At 47.9% G+C, this 24,701-nt stretch overlaps 2 protein-coding genes across 2 annotated transcripts in view; both read left to right on the plus strand.

Annotated features, from left to right (window-relative positions):
- The window catches only part of RADIL (Rap associating with DIL domain), a 47,072-nt gene that overhangs the window by 3,138 nt on the left and 19,233 nt on the right, over window positions 1–24,701 (plus strand). The window contains exon 2 of the mRNA XM_019753631.3: window positions 1,090–1,687. Coding sequence (XP_019609190.3) covers window positions 1,153–1,687 — 535 coding nt within the window. The 5' untranslated portion in view covers window positions 1,090–1,152. The remainder of the gene's footprint in view (window positions 1–1,089; window positions 1,688–24,701) is intronic.
- PAPOLB (poly(A) polymerase beta) lies at window positions 1,716–12,882 on the plus strand. The gene has a single exon (XM_074313980.2). The coding sequence runs from the start codon at window positions 9,034–9,036 to the stop codon at window positions 10,957–10,959; it is 1,926 nt and encodes a 641-aa protein (XP_074170081.2). The 5' UTR covers window positions 1,716–9,033; the 3' UTR covers window positions 10,960–12,882.

Below are 24,701 nucleotides of genomic sequence, written 5' to 3' on the forward strand. Positions count from 1 at the left end.
TCTTCTTTGGTCTGTCTGCTTTTGTCTCTGGTGAAGACGCAAGCATAGAAGTGGGGTGCCATAGGCAATGTGTGCAGTTTTTAGCCCTCAGTCAACTTGGTGTAGAGTTTCCGTGTTTAAGAAGCAGAGACACCTTCCCTTGGCCATGCCCTCCTGCTCCCACAGAATCTGGGGGTGCCTGATAAACTGTCTCTTTAGAATCTGGGTGCTCGGAGCACCAAGAGCACTAGAATGATGATTGTATGACACCCTGAAGCGTCTGGGAGCTGTTCCCTAATTTCCCCACCAAGACGGCGTCTGTGGCCTGGACAGGGCCCGAATACCAGGCAGGACGCGGTGGGCGGAATGCATACATTCCAGTCATGCCTCCCCGGTTCTGGAAGAGCCCTGTTGTGTCCACTATGGTTGTGTGGACACTGTAGTGCTGCCGTCCGAGGGACACAGCTCCTCCAAGCCAGGCGCGGTGACCTAGGAGCAGAGTGCTGGGGGTTTCTGTTTGGAATGTCTGGCCGCTTTTCACTGTTCATGGGGCTGCAACTTGGCCCGCTTTCCTCGTTCCACTTGTTTGCGCTGAATTTCCCGTGTCACAGGCTGTGGTGCAGAAGCGATTGCGGTCAGGGAGATTGGCACGTTGTACTCTCCATTGTTTGTTACTTTTCTTTGGGTGCGATGTGGCGAAGGAGCCTACAAGTCCCGCCCTGCAAGTGCAGCTCGTGCCCACGGGCCACCACTGTTTGTCTCTTGGCTGCCCACCGCGGCCTGCCTGTGCCCAGCGCTTCCCACACGTCGGAACCCTGCAGTAGAGTGTGTCTTACCTTTTGGTGACTGCATCATGTTTCCTAGTGGTGGCTTTCCTTGAAGGGCACTTTAGCCCATTCACACCTGCTTTGTCCTCTGTGGTCCCCACCGGCTTCAGCCATATCCTCACTCAGGTGCTCTGTGGGGACTCAGCAGAGGGTGGCATGCCTGCTGCCTCTGTTGGGGCACTGGCCCTAGATGGTCTATGAAGTCTGCTAACGGTCATGTGCGCCTCATTGGTGCTGGCGGCTCCTGATGGCCAGTGCTGATCCACCTGCCATTTCCTCTCAGGAGACGGCCTTTTCCTCACCGCTGGCTGAGCCTGCAGTCCTCGCCCATGAAGACTGGCCCACCATGTTTTATGGGACCCACTTCGTCATGTCTCCACCCACCAAGAGCAAGCTGAAGCGGCAGAGCCAGCTGCTGTCCAGCGTGCTGTCCCGGACGCTGAGCCACAAGTACCGTGACCTGGACACCACCTTCGCCAACCTGGGCGCCAGCGACGACCCCGCGGAGCTCTCCACCCAGCTCTCAGCACCTGGGGTCCTGAAGGTGTTTGGGGACAGCGTCTGCACGGGCACCCACTACAAGAGTGTCCTGGCTACCGGCACGTCCAGCGCCCACGAGCTGGTGAAAGAGGCCCTGGAACGCTATGCTCTGAGCCCCGAGTGCGCCAGCCAGTACGTGCTGTGCGACGTGGTGGGCCAGGCCAGTGGCCACGGGCAGCAGTGGCAGGCCGAATGCTTTCGGGTGTTTGGGGACAACGAGAAACCCCTTTTGATCCAGGAATTATGGAAACCCCGAGAAGGCTTGTCCCGGAGATTTGAGCTGAGAAAGAGGTCGGACGTGGAAGAGCTGGCAGCCAAGGACGTGGACACTATGACGGCAGGTGAGGAGGGGGGCGATGAGGAGAAGCAGGGGGCGGGCTAGCGAGAGACGATGGAAAGGCAAGAGGCAGGCTCTTCCCGGGGGACAAATGGGAAGGTGTGTTTGCTCTGGAGGAGGACAGGAATAGCCTCTGGCACACGTCTGAGGACTTCCTCTTAAATCCACCCCTTTCACTGTGGCCGTCTTCAGACTGCAGGACGCCTGCCGGCTTCTCTGTGGCTCCTGGGCAGTCGCACAGTGTTGGGATGACAGAGTCTTCCTTTTGTGTGAGGACCGTTGTCCACGTCTCTGGCCATCGTGTCATTAGCTGCAGAGAGCAATGTGTCCAGTGCAGGCGCAGGCGCATTACGGGAGCCCCGTGTGCCCGAGGCGCGATGCACTGGAGAGGTGAAGGAAGCTGTGTCTGCAGAGGTGCAGGTGTGTTTGGGGATGCACAGGCTGGGGGCTCTGGGCAGCAGGAGGCCATGCTGGTGACGGCCCCGCCGAGAAGGTTATTGTCCACCTGAGGACTGCCAGGAGCAGCGGGCAGCTCCGAGCCCCTGCCCTAGGGCTGGGGGCTCCGTGGCCTGTGGGACACTGCTCTGTGGTTGCCTATGATTCAATTGGTGGGAAGAACTGATTATCTTAATAGGCAAGTGAAACAAAACATAAGTTTTTTCTAAATGTCAAAAGACTTAAATGTAGCTCAGAAGATCATATTTGACTTTGTCATAGTTTCCTGTAGAAAACCGTGGCTTTACATGAACTTTACATGGCTTTACATGGCTTTACATGAACTTTATCTTATGTGGCCCAGGGTGGGAGGGGCCTTGGAGCCCTTGCAGATGAGTTGTGTGCATCCCCGGGGAGCCCACCTTGCACCTTTGGTGTGTGAAGTAGGTGGTTTCGGGGGAGGGGTGGAACTCCCAGGCGTTGGGGTCCCTTGGGCCTGAGCGGGACCTCCGTGTCTCACAGTGACAGTGGTGTCAAGGTGGGCATTGGGCGGCAGCAAACCTCTGTTGCTTTAGGCAAATTGCTTCAGCTCTTTGGGCTTCAGTTCCCACATCTGGAGAATGGGGGCACGACTCTCCCAGTCACGGGGGTTCAGGACATGATGTGTACGCCGCACTTAGCACAGAGCTGGCACGGTGCTCAGGAAATCCCGGCTGTGCGGTATTATTATTACGATGACCACTTCCTGTACATGAGCAGCCAGGGGTGCGCCCAGGACGGGGTGCGGAGCGTCCTTGGACATGGAGCTGGGTTTGTCACTCACGTTGTTAGGGCTGGAACCTGGGGCAACAAAAAGCAGGCCAATGTGTAGTGAAGTTGCTGTTGTTGAGTCTCCTCGGCCCAGCGCCCCTGCGTCCCCCACTCCCCGGCCCCGCTTCAGGGCTTTGGTGTCTCCTCCTGACCCTCCTGGCCATGCCCCAGGGGACTCTGGGCCCTTCCTCTCCTCGTTCTAGAAGATGTCCCTGAGGCCAGGCCCACTTGTAAGGGGCCCGGGTGTGGGTGAAGCTTAAGGCTTTTGTTCTGTTCATTGTTTTCTTTGCTGAATGGGAGCAAAAAGCACTTGGGCTGGGGGCCAGCCCTGCCTGTCCTGAAGGTCCCTGAGCCCTGGAAAGCCTGCTCTGTGTCGCACCGGTGATGCCTGGAGGGGGACCGTGGGGGCCAGATGCCACCTATGGGAAGTGAGACTGTCTTCTGTTTACCAGCCCCTTTTAGACCCGTTGCTTTTACAGTAGTTGAGGCAAGAGAAGGCCCGTTGTGCACAGCCTATTCAACTTGGTGGAGGTTTTGCGAAATCTTCCCAATAAAGAGCCTATTGAACCAGCTGGTCTCACTGACACACTTCTCTGGCGGGAAGTGGCTTGTGTTACCTGCCCGGAGCAGGCTTCCCGGACCCCAGGGAGGCAGCCTTCCTTGCAGGCCTCCCACTTTGGGTGAGGTTTGAGCACTCTGTGCCCCCGGCCTTGTTGTCTGCCTCACTGGCGACACTGACCATCATGACGGTGTCCCAGGCAGGCACACTTGCTTCTGTTGTTAGAAACATGAAGGGGCCAGCTGAGGGCGGCCCGGGGACAGACGCACACGGCTCGGAGAGGCCTGCTCCAAAGCTGACCAGAGACCAGAACCTTTGAGTTAGCGTCTTGGCTTGGTCATTCTGATGACGCATGGGTCTGTGGACACAGAAGTGTATGCACACTCCCACACGCGCACACACTGAGCTGCTCGCCTGTGCAGACTGCTGCGTGTCTGTGGACCTGCAGGTGGCCTCCCTCACAGCCCTTTACCCCACTTCTGAGATCGTCTCACCACCTCTCCTCAGTGTGACCTGTCCACGCTTCCTGAGACCTGCTTGGTGGCCGACGAAGTGGCCCAGAGTCTCCCCTGCCGTCCTCACCAACAGTGGGAACCATGGAGAGACTCAAAGGGGCTGGGACTCAGAAGTGAGGAAGGAAGGGGTGTCGGTCGATGGTTGGTGACTGCACGTTAAGTTTGATGAGAGGATCCTGGGGTCATCTGTCTGCCCTCTGCTCACGTCCACTGCCTCACATACCTCCAGGGAGGGGAAGGAGGCTCCTTACCGCCTTCCTGTGATGAGCTCCCAGGATGCTGATGGTGCCACAGTGCCTGCCTGTCCTCTAGAAAGGGGCGCCCAGCACCGGCCTGTGTGTCACCATGAGGCTGTGCAGTGGCTTTTGCTGTGGTGGAACCAATGGCTGTGGAGGTGGGGGCTTCAGTGTTGAGAGCGCTGAGTACGTAACCTGCTCCAGGCACCCAAGTCCCTTCATTCTTTCCCCAAAGAACAGGTGGGGTCGTCCTCCTCCCTCAGTGAGCACACAGTCTACATCTTCTGGAAAAAGTGGTGGGAAAGAGAAGGGACTGCCTGTGTGTGTGCATGGAATTAATGCTGGCCTTCCCGGGCGTCAGGCTCCTGAACACCATCCCAGGGATGTCCACGCGCCCAGTTATTCACCGCACAGTGAAAGACTCACCTGCTTGCTAGTGAGTTGGGCTCCCTGGCTGTGATGGTTTCAGAGTGAGCCCTTACCCAGAGCCACAGCGCACATCTGCTGGGCGTGGGCATGCGTGCTGGGAGCTCACCCCAGGCTGGTCTCCTGCACATTCACTGGGATTCCCCAGGGACTCAAGTAGGGACAGTAGGTGTGCCAGACGCTTCCCTGAGGGTACTGAAATCAGAATCCACCCCTCCTTCTTCACTACTGGGCCACTGTCACGCACCCATAGTAATGTGCTCGGGCACTCTGGCGTTTTGTTTTCCATAAATACTGCCTTTCACAGCTGCCAGCTTCCCCCTGATTTCCAGAGTATCAAAATATTGCGTATCAGTTCTGGGAGCGAGGCGGCTGGTGTAGGTGGGGCTGCAAAGCGGCTCTCGCTGTATTTTGCCAGCAGGCTGGTATTTAGGACCAGTGCCACGTGGAGAGGGCTCTGGGTCCTGTCACTGAGATAGAGACAATAATCACTTATGCTCCCTTTGGGGAGGGCTGCTGCCGGGCCATGTGGTTTTTGTCAACGGCTTGGGAAAGGCAAGAGAAAGGTTTGTTTGTGTTTCCAGGATGGAAAAGTGGATTCAGCTGATTTCTCAACCTCAGTTCCATGGACATTTTGGGCCGATAGTGGTATAGGGTATTTAGCAGCGTCCTGGACTTCCACCTACTAGATGTTAGTCGCACCCCTACCAGCTGTGGTAACCAGAAGTGTCTGTGGGCACTGCCAGTGCCCTGGGGGCAAACTGGCCCTGGATTGGGAACCACGGAATGGACTTAGCAGCCTGGACTCAGTTTGGTTGAGCTCAGTTTATCAGTCACAGCCAGCACCTCACTGTTGGGACCAGTGGCTGTGTGCCCTGTGACTATTAGGTGACATTGCCTCTCCTGGGGCATTCTGAGGGACTTGAGATACCACGAAAAGCCAGTGTCTTGAGGAGGGTGACGAGTGGAGCTTCCTTTTGGGCCTGTGGACGCCTTTCTATGTGGCCTTCGTGGCCCTCAGAGGCGAGGCACGGTCTGCTCCTGGGAAGCAGGGCCTGCTTTGCTTTGGGTCCCCTCTTTAGAGAAGGGGCAGCTTAGAGCATTTCTAAAGCCATTTTTAAAGCCACTGCAACTTCTGGTTCTCGCTGCAGGCCAGGCAGAGACCTCTCTGCATGAGCCTTTGGGCTGTGACTCACTGCCCTTCAAGTGTCTGTGCGGCATCTGGCATACAGTAGGTGCTCGTTAAATGTCTGGTGAGGGACTGATGCAGGTTAGAGGAGTAAGCTCCTCTGTTATGTCCCGGCTTCCCTGTCATGCAGGACTCCAGAGCTGCAGTCCATTTTCTTTGCAGAGGGAATGGGGACAGGGAGGTGGGAGGGTGGTATGCCGACGGCACACTGTCTACTTGTGCAAGTGGTGGCTTCAGCGATTAGGAATGCGCGGCTCTGCTACCTGCCAGCGCGACGTGCCAGCTCCTCCTCTCCTCCAAGCCCAGCTGGAGTGGCCAGCAGTGGCAGATGCGTTATTTCTGAGCACCCCAGGCTGTGTGTCGTCTTCCCACCTTGTCGCCCATGGACAGGCAGACGGGGCCTGAACACCTGGTGACAGAGGGATGATCGGGCTCCACCTGCAAGTTGTGTGACTCAAATCCTGGCCTCACGTCCTTTAACCTCGCTGTGGTCGTTTTCTTTTGGCATTGTTTTCTTCCACTATGAATCTGATTTTTAATAACTCTTATCTCAGGATGGAGGAGGAGATCTGGGTTTTTATCTGGATTGTAACTGCCTCCTGAGTCTTGAGTGAGACTTCCTTTGAGCATATTCTCAATGATAGAATCATTGTGGGATATGTTTATTTTATGTAGTTTGGTAAAAGGTAAAACAACCCCAACTATTTTTCATCAGTCTAAAACTAGAAAATTGAACTGAAAATGAATTTTTGAGGATTTTTAATTCAAAGAGGACAAAGTTGAATGATTAGTTGCTCACAGCCAGTTTCATCCTTTGACTCACTGCTTAGATTGAAAAAAAAAATAGCCTATTCTCTTGAGCTGGTGGTGCCCACCTGCGGCCTCCCCACTCTTGGGAGACTTCCGGTCATGGTATATGAAGGAGCCTCTGAAGGGAGATGCTCAGTGCTTAACACAGAAAACACAGGGAGAGAGCGTAACTGGAGGCATTTTCTGGTCTTTGTAACCAAGAAACTTAAGTTTAAGTTTCTGCCCAAGAAAGAGACATAGAGCCTTGGACCTGTAGAGGTAGGAAGTTGGAACTGAGACCCACTTCCCCCAAATATAGTTGGAACTCTTGAAGTGTGATGCATTGAATGAAAAGATGGAATCTGCCACCTGGTAAAAGGAGCTGACAAAGACTTATCTTTCTTTACCTGGGCTCTGCTGGGGAAAACTAAAGACTCTTGCTTAGAATTGAAAACCACTCATCCTCTCATGTGTTTGGGGTTGAAAACTGCACTACTTATATGGTCTGGATAGTCCCTGGATAAGACGTTACAGTGTACATAATTTGACAGTGTCCAAGGACAACTGAGAGAAACAAAACAAATCCTCTTTGGAAGGACACGCCCTTCACACATGCATCCCAAGCCTTACCAGAGATGAGCTCACAACCCAAAATTACAAGACACATGAAGTGATGCCACTCTAAATGAGCCAGTAGGAAACAAGATGTAGAATCAGATCCTCAAGAACATTAGGAATTAAGACCATTTGTTATAGAATGTTGAGTAAATATGTTTAAAATGTTTAAAGCAATATAAAAGGCAGAAAGAAAACAGGTAAGAACAGAATGTCATCCAAAAAGGCAGGGAAGATTTGGAAAAGAACAAGATAATGCTTCTAGTATAATAATAAAAATATAAGCATTTCAATGGACACTTTAGTGATGGCTTAGACAGCAGACTGAATGCCAGTGAAGAGAGAATTAGAGAACTGAGAGGTGGATCTGTCATCACCTAGAAAGAAACAAGGTTTGAGACACGGAGAACAGAATGAGAAGGTCTATCACATGTCTACATGAAGAGAATCGAGAGAATGGTGGGGAACACATATTGCAAGAATATGCCTGAGACTCTTCTGGAAGTCATGAAATGAAAAGCATGAGATTTAGGAATCACAGGGTATCCTGTGTAAGATAAAAAGGAATTTACCCCTAGTGGTGGTATTGCAGGTGTGAAAATAAAGGAAAGCTCATTTAAAATGGAGTTGGGAAGCCCTGAAGTGGGCTCTACCCCACTACCACTCACCATATTTTACAGCCTACAACAGAAAGAAGCTTCCCTTACACATCTGGACAGCAAGAAGCTTACTTTGCTACTCCAGCAGGGCGAAGGAAGATTTTTCTCCTTGGCTAGCAACAGACCCAGCCAATGAGAAACTGCCATGACTCAGCCAATGGGAAGCCACTACACTTCCAGCTCCTGAACTCCTTCCTGGTTTCCTCCAGTGGACATTTTGCTTATAACATTCCCTCCCAACTCGCTCCTTTTTCTCTCCTAAAGTTCCCCTTCTTTGTTCTCCAGATTTGCGTGTGGTGTGCCATAGCTTGCATGTCCGGAATTGTAATTCCTCTGCCATTCCTGAATGAACTCATTGTTGCTGGTAAAATAACTGGCTATTTTATTTTTAATGTTGATACAGGACACTAGGACAGACATGATTTTTACAGCTGCCAAAAAGGAAAGACAGGCAAGCAGCAGGTTAGCCTGACTGAAGACTTCTTAACAGGAACCGTAGAAACCAGCACACAGCAAACAGGCCCTTTAAAGTATTAAGAAAACAGAACCGTCAGCCTGGAGTTGCAGTCCTGACTAAAGCATCATCCAGGCACTGGGCCACGAAGGACCCAGCGGGCGCTGCTTCCCACCGCAGACCCTTACTGTAAAGGGATTTTTAAAGAATGGGTCTTAGGTGGAAGGCCACCTGAAGATGCCCCTGGAGAGGAAGTAGATCTGAGATGTAAGAAGAAATGGCGAGCAAGGAAACAGATGGTAAGTCAGGGTAAACGTATACAACAGTGAAAAACAAGGCCCCAAACCAAGGCCCACACCTACCAGCCTGAAGCCCGCAGTGGACGCCTGGAAACTACAATCCCCGTGAGGCCCTGCGCAGCGCGCATGCGCCCTGACGTGTGCGGCGCGCGTGGTTCTAGAACGTCAGCGCCAGGGCCCGGGCGCCATGTTGGGGCCCAGGGGACAGTGGAGAGGCGCTTGAAGCGGCGGGAGAGACGCGGGAAAGGGTCAGACCTGGGCTGGTAGGAGCCCCGCCCCTCCCACCTCAGCGGATCATGACCTGGGCGGTGGTCACGGAGGTCGCGGTGGCGGGGTACGTGGCTTGGCGGGGCCAGCGCTAGAGATGATGCCATTGCCGGTGACAACCCCAGGAACACAACAGACCCCGTCGCCACCCAAGCACTGTGGCATCTCCTCCTCTATCAGTTTAGCAGCCCCCAAGGAGACAGACTGCATACTTACTCAGAAATTAATTGAAACCCTGAAGCCCTTTGGGGTTTTGGAAGAGGAAGAACTGCAGCGCAGGATTTTAATTTTGGAAAAATTAAATAATCTGGTAAAGGAATGGATACGAGAAATCAGTGAAAGCAAGAGTCTTCCACCAGCTGTAATTGAAAATGTTGGAGGCAAAATCTTTACATTCGGCTCCTACAGGTTAGGCGTGCACACGAAAGGTACGGACATAGATGCCTTGTGCGTTGCACCAAGACACGTCGACCGAAGCGACTTTTTCACCTCCTTCTATGAAAAACTGAAACTACATGAAGAAGTAAAAGATTTAAGGGCTGTTGAGGAGGCATTTGTACCAGTTATCAAACTGTGTTTTGGGGGTATAGAGATTGATATTTTGTTTGCAAGATTAGCACTGCAGACTATTCCAGAAGATTTGGACCTAAGAGATGACAGTCTGCTTAAAAATTTAGATATTAGATGCATAAGAAGCCTTAACGGTTGCCGGGTAACCGATGAAATCTTACATCTAGTACCAAACATTGACAACTTCAGGTTAACTCTCAGAGCTATCAGATTGTGGGCTAAGTGCCACAATATCTATTCCAATATATTAGGTTTCCTAGGAGGTGTTTCCTGGGCTATGCTAGTAGCAAGAACTTGCCAGCTTTATCCAAATGCAGTTGCGTCAACTCTTGTACGTAAGTTTTTCTTGGTATTTTCTGAATGGGAATGGCCAAATCCAGTACTACTGAAAGAGCCTGAAGAACGAAACCTTAATTTGCCTGTATGGGACCCAAGAGTAAATCCCAGTGATAGATACCATCTTATGCCTATAATTACACCAGCATACCCACAGCAGAACTCCACCTACAACGTGTCTGTCTCAACAAGGATGGTCATGATCGAGGAGTTTAAACAAGGGCTTGCTATCACACATGAGATTTTGCTGAGTAAGGCAGAGTGGCCCAAACTTTTTGAAGCTCCAAGCTTCTTTCAAAAATACAAGCATTATATTGTACTTCTAGCAAGTGCACCAACAGAAAAACAACATCTGGAATGGGTAGGCTTGGTGGAATCAAAAATCCGAATCCTGGTCGGAAGCTTGGAGAAGAATGAATTTATTACACTGGCACATGTGAATCCTCAGTCATTTCCAGCACCCAGAGAGAATCCTGACAAGGAAGAATTTCGTACAATGTGGGTCATTGGGTTAGTGTTAAAAAAGCCAGAAGATTCTGAAGTTCTCAGTATTGATCTCACCTATGATATCCAGTCTTTCAAAGATACAGTTTATAGGCAAGCAATAAATAGTAAGATGTTTGAGATGGACATGAAAATTGCTGCAGTGCATTTAAGAAGAAAGGAACTTCATCAGCTACTACCTAATCATGTGCTTCAGACAAAGAAAACACATTCAACAGAGGATGTCAGATTGACAACTTTGAATGATGGCAGCCTCGACTTGTCTGCAGACATTGAAAATGGCATGTCTGTGCCTTCACCTGCTAGGGCTGTGAAGACTGGCCCAGTGACTGGCAACGCTCAGGGCAGAAACAGTCCTGCCCCAGCTGTAATGGCAGCATCTGTGACCAACGTGCAGATTACTGAAGTTTCCTCACAACAAGTGAACCCCGGTGAAAGCTCAGGGGGTGCGTCAAGGGAAAGCATCTCTCAGACTGTCTCACAGCCAGCCAAGTCTCTGCCACCAAAGCCCACCATCACCAGAGTTGTTTCTTCAACACTTTTGGTAAATCATCCACCCAGGCCTTCAGGGAGCACAGCAACAAACATAGCTAATCCTATAGTAGGAGTCTAGAGGACAATTGTCACCTCATACAGAAGAAGGGACCAAGGAAGCCAAAACAGAAGAGGAACAGACAACCTCAAAAGAGACGGGTACAACTCAGGAACTAGTCAGACAGCAGCTTCTCTGTTGGCCTCACGGGAAACATCCAGTGCAGACCTTTCCAATATCCCTGCTCTCCCTGGAAATCCTATTCCTGTTATCAAGAATTCAATAAAACAGATGGACTTGATAAAAACAAACTTAAGGGTCCATAAATAATGTCTGCCAACTCAGTCTGTTGTCGTCAGATGCTAAAGGAGGAGAATAAAGGTACCAAACGAGACACAACTCAAAATACGTAGGCTTATTTGGTAACGTCTTTTACTGGGCTAATCTTGAACAGAAGTCCAGGTTAGTACAAGAGGCTAGAAGTACTGTTATTCATATCAGATTATTAATGTCCACAACCACTGTATTAAGTATTTCAAAGGACGACTTACAGAGAAAACGGGAGAAAAAAGCCTCCCATTATGTTGGTACCCATGACTCACATCTGGACTGGAGTTATGTTTGATGCACTATTGGGGGAAATTGGCAGCACAAATTGGTATCAGATCTCCTTATATTGATGCTGCACTTTATGTGTAGTATTATTATTAGAAAAGTAGAACTCATTTTAGAGTTTCCAGCTTGATGAATTTTGTTTTTTTTCCTGAAGCGTTTTCTTCATTATTAAGCTTCAAATTGGATACCATTGTGCAGTGGTGCACTCTACTTCAGAAAAAGCGTAAAAGTACACCTAGCTCAGTCCCCGTGAGGTAGCCATAACTCTTCAAAATGAAATGTCAACTCATTGAAACAATAATTAGTAATCCTTTGGTTTTGATGGGACGTGATTAAGAAATGGCATATGGTTTTATCGGTAGAATGTTTTATAGTGCATACGATCACGATCAAAGAGCAGACATTGTCTTGGAGCTAACAAAGCTCCATATTCTCATGTTCTTAATCATTTGTCCTAAAACAAAAAAGCTTTTTGTCTCCCCACCTCTTCTCTTTGCTTGTATGCACAAGGTATATGCATGTTTCTTAAAATGTGAATGCTAATGTTTTCTTAACCATGATGTAAATGAATGAAAAAGTCTTTTTAAATCTGGACACAGCAAACCTAACAGGTTTTCCAGTTAGTGGGGTTCTGATTCCTCCCCTCCCCCAACTGTGTTCCTTTCTACCACATGTGCATTTTTCATGCTAAACTATAATTTCTTAAATCCCTTCTCTATACTTCCAGATTAATTTCCCCAAAGTTGGAATATAACCATTTTCCTTTGGGGCTATGCAGTAATTGACTTTTCCATCATTACTTTCTGATGTCTAGTACACAAGTTCCTGTTTCCCACATCTTTTCCCTGTGCAATCACCTTACCCTTCCACCACAGTCATAAATCAGGTGACGTGTACACAGTACCTGTGAATCTCCAGTAGCTGTGGTGTCAGGTTGAAATTGCCAGGCATAAATTTAGTCTTGTCATTGGGGAAAATTAGTTTATTAAATGTTTTGTGTTACTGTACTTGTTTTACTAAGCTGGAAACTTGGAACTTTTTAATTCTAGTTTTTATTACCTGAATATCAGAATTTTTTTCACATGATGTATGAAGTGTCTCCTGAATGGAGCTTGCTTTGTTTTGTAATATCTGTACTCTGTATTTTTCAAACACTATTTTGAAAACATATGTATTTCTCCACTAAAAACACAATAAAAACAAACAGTAAAGAAGTAAGCAAAGGGATTTAAATCTGACATTAACAGTTCAGATGTTCTTCCATTGTTCTGGAGGAGGGTAAAGACACTGATGAACTTTTTGACTTTGTTAAATTTAGAATTCATGTTACATTAGGAGAAAATATGAAAGGTTGAAACTTCAAATCAATAAAGGTAAAACAGTGGAGTTAAAAAATCTAATCCAAAAGAAGGCAGGAAAGAAAGAAGGGAGGGTAAAGCATAGAAAATACCATGTAAAAGAAAATACAATCTAAGATGGTGGAAATGAAACCAAATATATCTGTCACTATATATAATAAATGGACCAAACTTCCTGACTAAAAGACAGAGATTGTCAGATTCCATAGAAAAACTAAGTGCAGCTGTATGCTATTTTATTTATGAGAGACACACTCAAAATGTAAGACATAAAAGAACGGAAAAAAGATACACTAATGAAAGGAAGCTGTTATGTAACAAGATCATCCAAACAGATTTCAAAGCAAAAATAATTTCTAGGAACGAAAGGGACCACTGCAATACTAATTGAAGAAATAATGCACCAGGAAAATGAAACAATTTAAAACTGGTTTGCACCTAGTCTCAACATAAAATAACAAAGCAAAGATGAAAAGAAATTGCCCAAATTGTCATTGTCGTAGAAGAGTTTAAAACAGCTTTTTCATTCATGATACCAAAAAGACAAAAAATAGAAGGGAAACAGTTTGGAGCACAACAGGGGTTGGCAGACTGTTTCTATAAAGGGCCAGATAGTGAATACTTTCTGCTTTGTGAGGCTATAGCGTCTCTGTCTTTACTACTTAAGTGCCCTTGTGGAGTGAAAGCAGCCCTAGACAATACGGAAACAGATGGCCAGGGTTGGATTTGTCACCCATCCCTCCCAGCTGGTGTTTGTCAGCCCTGACGTGTTAGACATTTATTGTAGAACCCTTCACCCAGCAATTAGAAAATGTGTATTTTCTTAAATAAGCATTGGGCATGTACACAAATTAACCCCATGGTGGGTCAGAAAGTAAGACAACATGTCGAAGTATCCGGTGCATAGAGCATGTTCTCTGACTACGGAACAGTGAGTTAGAAATCAGTAACAAATAGCATAGGGAAGAATTGCCTAAAGAAGATACAAAGAAGCCCAAACCATAGAGAGAGATTGATGGACAAAAGCGCTTAATTGTATTAAATAATGCATAGTGAAAGGTGAAAATGGAAAACAGGTCGTAAGTGGGGAGAAGATTTCATAACACGTAAAACTGACATGACTGCTCTCCAGACTATGTTAAGGGTGACAAAAGCAGCCTGTGTAGAAAGATCACACACCCAACACAAAATGGGAAAAAGAAGGGCATTTCACAGCAGAGGAACTAGGAATGGGCAACGAACAGGAAAAGACGCTCGACCTCGTTAGTAGTACGGAGACTAGGAATTAAGGCCGCAGAGGTATTTTTTTCAAAAATAAAGTATAACAATAATCAGGTCGGGAGGATGGGAGCGCTAATACAGAGCCGTTTAGAGTGCACACTGTTTTGGTCCCTTTGGGAGACAGTTCGGTCTTTTCTAGCAATGTTGACATGCCCACACCGTGTGTTCATTTATTCTACTTGCAGGTCTCTGCCACCATGCTGTGGGGCAGTGATGTGCTTGATGTAATTGGTTGCTTTATCCCTCCAGGTGGCCAGAGTCTGTGGGTCACCTATACAGCCGTGTGCAGAACGCCACACACCTTCTAGTTTATGTCCAGGGCCATGTCATTATCATAATTCTCTCTATATGTCATTGTGTCAGAAAAGTCAGGAAGAGACTTTGTTCCTTGGGTCACCAGGAGACAAGTACATCGATGTTTGTAGCAGTGTTCTGTAATAGCCTAAAGCTCGAAGTGAGCCACATATCCGTAAATGGGGGAACGGATAGATCGTGGTGTGTTCATGCAGTAAATAATACGAAGCTGTGAGATTAAATGGACCATAGCTACGTGCATCAATGTAGATCCATCTTGTAATGTTGAGGGAACAAGAAAATGGCAGAGAACCACACAGTGTGATATAATTTATGTAGGGTTTAAGAACAAGCAAAGTAGGACAGTATAATTGAGGGTTATAAAAATGAGTCGTATAACTGAAAGTGAAAAACAAGGGGATGTGAAACACAGAATCCAGAATAGCATTTCCCTTTGGTGGGGTGGGTGGGGGGTAGGGGGCGGGAGGGTGGCTGTGAGAACGCAGCGAGACTGGAAATAACCCACTTTTTTCAGGTTGGGTGGTAGATGAAACGGTGGTCGTGTTATCCTTAGTCTGAGTTCCAAGTGGTTCATATGTGTGAAATACTTTATAATTAAACAACTCAACACCAAAGTGATATCTTAAAAACCCGTTTATCAGTTAGGAATCACATTTGGCCAGGATACAATACAGGCAAATTTTCTTTCACATTACAGAGGTAGTAAGGTCAGGCTGATAGGGTGGCCTTCCTGGTCCCCAGGGACCCAGGCTGCTTCCACCTGCAGCCCCATCATTCTAGTTCATGCCTTCCATTTTCAAGGTCACCTCAAGGTGCAGGATGATTGTGGGGCCACTGCCATCACATCTCCATTTAAGGCAGGAAGAAGGGAGGAAGGGAGAGGAAGGGGGAGGGGAAAGGTATCCCTGCAAACTATGTCGTCCTTCCCTGGAGCTTTCTTAGAAGTCCCAGCAGTGACATTCCCTCATCTTTCACTGACCGGAACTTAGTCATGTGACTGTGAGACTGGCAAATGCACTTTTTAATCAGCTGGATACATTACATCATTCCTCACCATCATGCCATTAGGAAGAAGGAGAGAATGGATATTGAAAGGCAGTGATAGCAGTGTCTTAACACAGCACTCATATTTACATGTTCACACATTTCCAAATAACTCAGGGGTCAAAAAAGAGACTTTAATGAGGTGAATCAGAACAGAACAGTAATGAAAATGCAACGTGTGTGTGTGTGTTTGAGGGGAGAGAGGTGCAGCTAATGTGGAATTAGGAGGAGGGTCATAACTTTAAATGTGTGTACTAGAAAATAATAAAGACTGGAAATCAATGAGCTACCTGTCTACATAATTAGGTAAAAAAAGAATACAATAAATCCAACGACAGAAGAAAAGAAATAATATAGTTCAGGAAGTAAAGAAATGGAAAATAAATGTGCAGTAGGAGGAGCAATAAGGGGAAGAGGAGGGTCTTTGAAGAGACTAATAAAATAGTCAAAACTGGGAAGATTGTTGAGGGAAAATAAAGATGGTACATAGACAATTAGGAATTTAAAAGGGGATATAGCTGCAAATACAGTAGAGATTTTTTTTAAAGGATCTTATAGATAGCTTGATGCCAGTAAATTTGAAAACTTAGATATCGACTGGCCACTCCAGATAATCCACCAAAAGAAAACAGTTTATTTGGGAAAACAAAAAGAAACAGAACGACCAAGGAGTGCGTGCACACTTGCCAGCCCGTCTGCCCACTGGCCACCCACGTGGGAAAAAGGTTAAAAGCCCAACATGGCACCCTCTTTATTCACATCCCTTCCCTGGAGGTCACCACAGAGTTCAATAGGAAGTCAACACTAGAGAGTTAGCAAGGGGCCCAGCTCCACCTATAATCCTCCCAGCTCTATGGTTAAGCATCGTAAGATGCCAGTTCACTTTTATCAATGAAATGGATAATCTCCTAGAAAAAGATAACCTCCCAAAACGCACTCAAGAATTGAATAGACTTATAACCTTGAAAGAAAGTGCATGAGTAGGTTGAAAATGTACCCACCAAAACCAAAGTAAAACCACAAACACATAGACTAAGAAGGTTGTATGGGCCAATTCTTTCTAATATTCTAGGACATGATTATTCCATTATTACACATCAGACTGTTCCAGAGAACAGAAAAAGAAGACACATCTTAGGAAACAAATATAATCTTAATACCAGAACCAGAGAGGGGAAGTATAATAAAGAATCATCAGCCAAATTCACTTATGAATGCAGGTATGAAAACCAAACCAGAAATGTATGTAGGCCACCTCACGACCAGGCTGGAGGAATCCCTGGAATGCTAGCGTGCTTTATCACCTGAGATGTTGGCTGGCAAGCAAGTTGGGTGCTGGCAGGAGGCCTCAGCTCCCCTCCTGGGGGCTGGCTGAGTGTGCTCACGACGCGGCTGCCGGCTGCACCCTGGGATAGCAAAGCGCCAGCCACAGCGTCTTTCCTGACTAACCATGGACGTCACGCATCACCCTTCCCATGATGTTCTTGTGGTTAAACTGGCTCCATTCACTGGGGGGAGTGTGGGGGAGACTATACAGGGGCTTGACAACCAGGACATGGGGTCATTAGGGGCCAACCTGGAGACTGACTTCCTCATCGATCAACAGGAAAAATGGGTACATTTTAACATATTACGATGCAATACCATACAGCCGTGAAAAGGGATGAGCCAGAGAAACACATAGCAAATGGGTGGATCCCACTAATGTGATGCTGAGGGAAAAAAGCAAGCCAGATAAGGATACATATCACGTGCAACCATGTCATTAAAGTTTTAAAACAATTGCAAAATGAAAAGATATTTTTCAGAGATACTTAATGTGTGGATATACTAGCCATCCTTACCATATGATAAAAATATAAATAGATGGGGAATTAGGACCCCAAATCAGCATCACTGTTTTTTTCTGGGTAGGAGACAGTGCTCATCCATATCTGTAAAATTTTCTTACTTCCCCGGCTGGGGAGTGGGTACATTCACACTCATTATTTTGTCTGGTTTGTACCCTTGTATGTGCCCGGAATGTCTCATAGCTATACTGAAGGGTGAGCAGGAGCCAAGAGGGTCAGAAGTATGTGGACAGACAATTTTTCAGGAAGTGTAGCTGCTGAGGAGAGTTGGAGGGGGAGCCTGGAGCTCATGGACTGGGATCAAGGCAGGGCTGGGGACACTGTCACTAGAGAGAATTCACGGCGGAAGCCGGGGACAGCTCTGCCGCCCACACCAGAATAGCGTTGTCACTCTCTCTCCTGGTTATATAACAGTATATGTTCATCTTAAGGAACTTGAACCACACATAAAAATAGAGAGAAAAGAGGTCACTGAAATCCCATCTCGCATTAGACCACAACAAACCATTTCCCTGTTTGTAGAATAGGGTATAACATGTATATGAACGTTGATCAAACCGGTACAGAGCAAACCCCTGAGGAATGCCACTGGGCCCAGAGGACGCACAACCAGCCGGCCAGAAGCCCCTCTGCCGTCATCCCTGTCTCTCTTCCAGAGCTAAGCCGACATCCTGACCGTAACAACGTGCCTGCTGTTCTCCATACGACGGATGCACGCACTCTCCCCTCCCCCACTGTGGTTGGTGCCAAAGCAGCTCTTCCCACAGCCCCTGGGGTGGGGGTGGGGCTACGTCTGCTTCACATTCTCTTCTGCGCTTTCCTCTCTGTGTGGCGAGGGTCTCCTTTAGCTTCTCCAACGTGGGGAAGCCCAGGGCTTGACTTCTGTCAACACCACTATTTTTCCCCAGAACCAGCCAACGTTTTCAGGCCAGAAATGCTCAACATACTCCTACCTCTGGGGTCTTTGTCTTGACTGTGGCCTAACAGTTTCGTTCTCTGTTGTTCATGCCTCCCCCCAACCAGTTTCAGTTGTCATCAGTGAGCTTGGCCTTGTCCAAAGTCGACTGATTAGTCCTGGCTGGACCACCATGTCTTAGGGATGGGCCACCTCTCTCCCTGCTGACACTGAATGAACATAAATGGGTTCCCATGATAGGAACTCAGTTATCACGGAATCCTCCTGCCTCCCACATCAGTGCTGACTCCTCCTCCTCCGCGCCTGCATTAGTTCTCTGTTGCTACATAACCAACTAGCACAAATTTAGCCGCTTAAAAGCACATCCATTAACTTACAGTTCTGCGCGTCAGAAGTCCGGCGTGTTGTGGCTGGAATCTCAGGGTCTCACGGGGTTGAAACCAAGATGTCAGCCAGGCCGAGTTCTAGTCAGGAGGCGCTGGGGAAGGATCCAGGTCCCTGCTCACCCTTGCTGTTGGCAGACTGCAGTTCCTTGCGGTCATAGGACTTAGGTTCCCGTCCCCTGCTGGCTGCCGTCTTGGGGCTACTGCTCCCCTTCCTTCTCGTGGCCCCTGCACCTCCAGGCCGGCAGCGCTGCGTCACTACGCACTGGTGCTTAGAATCAGACTTCCTGTTTGTTCGTCTGTTTAGATTAGGCCCACCTGGATAGTGGCGAGCCCAAAGTGCGCCGATGAGTAAAATTAATTATATCTGCAAGAGCCCCTTTGCCATATAACAGAACACAATCACGGCGAGGGCTCTCACACCCATTCCCAGGGCCCACGTGCACTCCGGGAGGGGACTGTACGAGGGCCAGGTCACCGGGGCATCTTAGAACCCCGGCCCGCACAGCACAGCCCGCTCTCCGGGCCCATGGGTCACAGCTGCACCCACATGCAAAATGCGCTAACCTGTCTGCAGGTTCCCGAGTCTCATCCCATTGGAGGGTCAGTTCAAGTCCAAAACCTCGTCGTCCAAATCATGTAGGTCAGGTGTGGAGGGGCCCCTGAGTCTGTGCAGCTCCACAGTGGAGGGCACAGTCCTCTCCTCCACCTGTGGGCCGCCGACCCAGGGACAGCATGTCTGCCCAGCTCCCAGCATGCAGTGGTGGGCAGCACAGATGACGGTCACAGACATTCTGGTCGAAAGGGGAAACAGGTGGTGAGAAGGAGTCGTTGGGCCAAGGCTACTTTCAACTCCAGCCAGACTCACCCGGGTGGGCCTCTGGTTAAGTTTCAGGCCCCGGGAACACACTCCCGGCGGGCGCCCTCGGGCTCTGAGCCTCCCTTATGTTAATTTTTGCTCCACAAGATGCATTAGAGCTGATTGTCCGGCTAGGTCTTATTTTCGGGGACACAGGGTAGGTACTGCATCCCACTGCAGGCAGCAAGAAACCAGGCAGCTGCTCAGAGCTCTCCCCAGCTGAGTCCAGGTTCATCCTGAAGGGGCTGCAGGGCGCCTCCAGTGAGCGGTCTGCTCCACAAGCAGCACCCTCCTCCCCCAGCCTCCAACAGGCGTCCCTCATTCCCCTGTATTGGAGTTGTGCGCGTAAAAAGGTAAGTATGAGTGAAAAAAATCAAAGTCTAATTCTTCTCATCTCGGAGCCGTCAGTTTGGACAACTCACACCATTGTTTTCTGTGCCCTCAAGAACACCTGTGATGCAGCATTTCTAAAAGGAGCGTTCCACTGTCATCTCTGGGATTTTCTTCCACGCTGCTGGCATGAAATTCTGCAAGTTTGCACACAAAAACCAGAACTCACATTCATCTTCAAATGGTCCTTAAATGACTGAAATATTGCAGAATCTTCCCCCCACTCTCCCTGCCGCCCCAATAACAGCCAACGTCTCACATCTCAGCTGCTGCCTGGCTGACATTCTACATGAATATAAGATGCTTTCCAGTTTCAAATCTGTTAAAATGTGAAAAATAGTGTGTCTAAGATTGATGAAATATACACCACAAATGTGTGCTTTCATTCATTCATTCAGTAGATTGAAAAGTGTGTACATTTAAAAACTAACTTATTTTCACCAAAGTTATATATGTGCACAGGCAAAGCTATATTTTCTTAACGCTAATTAAAAGCAAAAACAAACAAAGCACAGCCCTGGCTCCCTGCGTCAGCCTTCCCTCTTCCCGATTTTGTACTCCCCAGAGGAAATCACTTTCAATTGTGAACTGTTTCTTTTTTGGCATTTCATTCCACATCTTAAAATAACATTTATCCTGCTACTACTTGCTTTTTCAAATTTCAGGCATTATCTAGTGATGTCCTTCCATGAAGCTGAGGATGTAGTAGCTCTTTTCACCGTCCCTCCCTCTTTTAAAACGCCCAGCCCCCATTGCCCTGTCCTCCCAGTGGTCATAGTTTTGGTAAGGTTACATTTTTATGACCGGGGATAGCTTTTCACAACTCAAGACTAGTATATACAAAGGTTACACTTCTTGTCCAACTTTCAGTTTCTTTGAAATTAATTCTTGTCAGATTATTTGCTCACTCTTTTTCTTGGCACTTTTCACTAATTCAGTATTCCCCAACTCTCTGCCAATTACCTTACCTCTTTTCAAGAGATACATGGTGTCTTTTATCAACTTCAGTGTTTTGGAGCCTTCTGCCTGCTTCCGTCAGCTGGCTGCTCTCAAAGCTGCTCTTAGCTGTCATTCCCTTTGAATCGCCCTGAGTAGTCCCCCATTTCTCGCTCTTGTTCCCTCTTTCTTGTTCCAGGTTATGCCCTCATTTTGGTGGAGTATCTCCTCCACGGGCTTCCTGAGAAAGTGTACCTGAGAGCTAAAATTGCTTAAAGTACTGTGTGTCTAAAAAGATATGGATTCTACTTGAACGCTGGATTAGTCATTTAGCTGGGTATTCGAATGAAAAGAATTTTCTTTCCTAGAATTTTGAAGGCGTGGATCCATTTCTTGTAACTTCCAGCACCCCTGTGAGAACTTGCAACGCATTCTGTCTGTCCTGTTTGTACTAAATCTCTTTCTTCTCCCTCTGGAAACACACCTGGCTTCTTCACTCTTTTTCCTCCCCGCCTCATTCTGAAAATTCACGATATGTGTCTTGGTGTGTTTTCACCCTAGTGTTAGGCTTTCACTTTTTTATTAAAAAAATTATGGTTGTATCCATTAATGTATTTATGTCTTCCATAATTCTATTTTATTGCGGTCATTAAAATATATCCATTTGCATAGTTACACCCTTTATGCATTTTTAACCTCTATGGTGTGTTAGACTTTTAATGGACCATTTTATTCTGAAACTCTTGTTTTTCAGTTCTGAAAAATTGTTATTATTCCTTTGATGATTTCTCCGGGCTCTTTTTGACTGACCACATGGTGTCTGATTTTTCTGTCTCCTAGTTTCTCTTTTTTGTCTTTTTGCTCTACTTCCAAGGCAATTTCCTCAACTCTCCCTCCTGACCTGAGATGGGCGTGGGGCGCTCCTCTCAGAACAGTGGGATGTGAACTGTGGTGTGAGCGTCGTCAGGATGTCGTCTGGATGCAGACGCAGCACAGGGCAGGGGTGGGCGGGGAGCCAAGCCGCTTACGAAAAGGTGGAGAATCGGTCGGCTCTGGGACAGAGGAGCTGGTTCTCCCACTGGGTCCAGGGAACGCACATCTGGTGGCGTCAGCGATGAAAACGGTCCTCGTGGTGATAGGTGGTTAGTGTCTGTAGGAGCGCCACCAGGCCTGTTCATTGTTCCTGTGTTTCCATGATCCTCTGTGAGAAAGGGTTTAGAGTCATCTCAGGGATCAGACATGGCCTTCGGTTTCAGCTACAGAGAATTCCTGCTTATGCCACACTGCTCTCTCTCTGGCACAGCTCTGGAAGGCTCCATTTCCACTGTGGCTAACAAATGGCTTAAGCATTTTATCTACTCAGTTACCCATTATCTTAATTAGGTTATTACCTAGTTCCTTCTAGAGAGGGGATGCGATTCCCTGATCAAGCCTCTAATTAGTATGAGAAGTCCCAAGTTTTACCATGGAAAAATACTCGTTAGTATTTTTTTTCTTTAAAATTTTAAAAATTAAAATATGGCTAACATACAATATTATATTAGTTTCAAATGTACACCATAGTTGTTCAGCCTTTATGTACCTAAAGAAGTGCTCACCATAAGTCCAGCAACCATCTGACACCGTCCCACTGTCACAATATTATTGACTATGTTCCCCGTGCTGTACGTACATCCCCGTGGCTTACTTGTATATCTGGCAATTTGGACCTTTTATTCCCCTTCACATTTTTTTTTTGGCTCCTTGGTACTTTAAAATGTAATTTCTCCCCACGTTAAATAACAAGACCTATCCGTTGTTGAAAAGTTGGAAAATAAGGGAAAGTATAAAGAAGAGAATAAAAATCATCTGCAAAGGCCCTGCCTAGTGCCTTTTATTCCACTCTCTTCTCAGTATTGCGTTTATTTTCTTAAGTAATTGAAATCAACCTATCTATGTACATAGTTATATATCCTCTGTTTTTTAACTTATTGCTTATCTCCTCATATTGTGAGGAATGTCGTTTGTAGTGCCAGTGGGTGACTCCGTGCCTAACCGTGTCCCTGTTGGATTTTTAGACGGTTTCCCCTTTTCTGTTTGTAAGTAATGCTTATATAAACATTCTTGTACTGAAATGTTTGATTCCTTTCTGATTATTTCTGCAGGATAGCTACTTAAAAGTGGAATTCCTTTGTGGAAGGATGGACACAGTTTTAGACATAGACATATTTATATCTAATTTGATGTGGTTGGCAATATCTGGATAGCTATTTTTAAAATTTGGGAGGATCAGGGCCAGTTTATATTCCCACCAGCAGTTTCTGAGAATGTTTGTCTCTCCTTAGCCTTGCTATCATATGATACTGTCATTAAAAATCTGATAATTTGGGGTGACCGGTTAGCTCAGTTGGTTAGAGCATCGTACTAATAACACCAAGGTTGCCGGTTCGATACCCACATGGTATCTGTGACCTGCGCCGCTGTGACCTGCGCCCTCTTTAAAAAAACACACAAACATCTGACCATTTGACAGGGGAGAAACATATCTCTTTGCTTTAGTTTGTGTCTCCTTCAGTGTTTGTGAGGCTAAACAGCTTCATCGCTCCCCTCTGTGCCTGTCTCTCACTGCTTCCTCGTCTTCATTTCGAAACGCATCAAGCACAGCAAAAGCAGAAACTGGGTGTCTGCCTTTTCCACATGGATTCTGATGGTCCTGCAAACATCTCTTTGCACTTTGCTGTTCGCCTTTACGTTCTTTTGCAGAGAAGTTTCTAATATAATTACTGTGTCCATCAGGGCCCAGCCCCATGAGGGTCCTGTGGCGGGTTCGGAGACCGCCTTGCACAAATGTCCATGCTTGTGTGAGGGTCCACCTGGACGTACTGCCAAGCGCGTGTGCATGGGGTCGTGTCTGCTCGACTATGTGGATTGCTCTGTACACTGGCCATGCTGACCTTGGGGGTCCAGGGCCGTGGTCAGGAGCTGTTGCTGCTTCACCCCTGGCAGTGCAGGGAGCCAGAGCTCCCCAGCCCTGGCCTTTCACACTGGCACAGGGGCCGTCTCGGGGTCTGTGGCTGCCTGGGAGCCCCAGGACTTCTGGAAGTTGGTTCTGAGGCACACCCTCTCCTGCAGTCCCGTCCTAGAGGGAGGAAAAGCTCGGGCGCTAGAACGTCATTTTGGACTGGTTTTTAACATTTTCTTCTTTCAGGTGTGGTCCCACGTTTGTGCAATGATGTCACAAGCCCTGGGGTCTGGCATTCATAGGAGAGTGGAAGTGGGACAGGGCTGCCCCTACCTGCTCCCCCGGCCCCCACCTACTCCTCCTGTGCCCTCCTCCTGCCTGCTCCCCCTGCCCCTCCTGCCCACCCCCTTCCCTGTGCCCTCCTGCCCAGGCCTGCTCCCTTCCTGCCAGTCGCTGGCTTAGCTCTGCTGCTGTCGGGAGCGCTGACAGCCTCGCACTGCGCAGTGGCTGGGCTTGGCTCTGCAGCCTTGCCTCCCCTCCCCTCCCGTCCTCTCCCCTCCCCTCCCGTCCTCTCCCCTCCCCTCCTGCAGCCCCGGCCCCCTGCGGGCTGCGGAGGAGCAGGCTTCCTTCTGGAAGGGCAGGGCGGTCAGTACGCTTGGCTTCAGCTCCGGTAAGAAAGCGCCCTTGGCCCCAGCTCGCTCCCCCACCTGCCACACTTCCGCTGGCTTTGTCTGGTTTGGTTTGGAGTGGTTTTTGGAAGGGTTGCTGCGTATGGGGGCTGATGGAGGGGGCTCAGGAAGAAAGTGCTGGGATTGGCAGGGGCCCTGGTGATAGGAGACTGGTGTGTCCGGGTTCCATGTGGCTTCTCAGCTTATCGACAGCATTAGTTTAAAAGGGCCCTTTCTGGATGTGTAAGACTGTTTGTGTGCACATGT

Source organism: Rhinolophus sinicus, chromosome 5, assembly GCF_057876585.1.
Source record: "Rhinolophus sinicus isolate RSI-liver-muscle chromosome 5, RSI-T2T, whole genome shotgun sequence".
In the NCBI taxonomy this organism is placed as follows: domain Eukaryota; kingdom Metazoa; phylum Chordata; class Mammalia; order Chiroptera; family Rhinolophidae; genus Rhinolophus; species Rhinolophus sinicus.

Coding starts and splice junctions, on each gene's coding strand:
- PAPOLB (XM_074313980.2), top strand. CDS start 9,034: ATGATGCCATTGCCGGTGACAACCCCAGGAACACAACAGACCCCGTCG.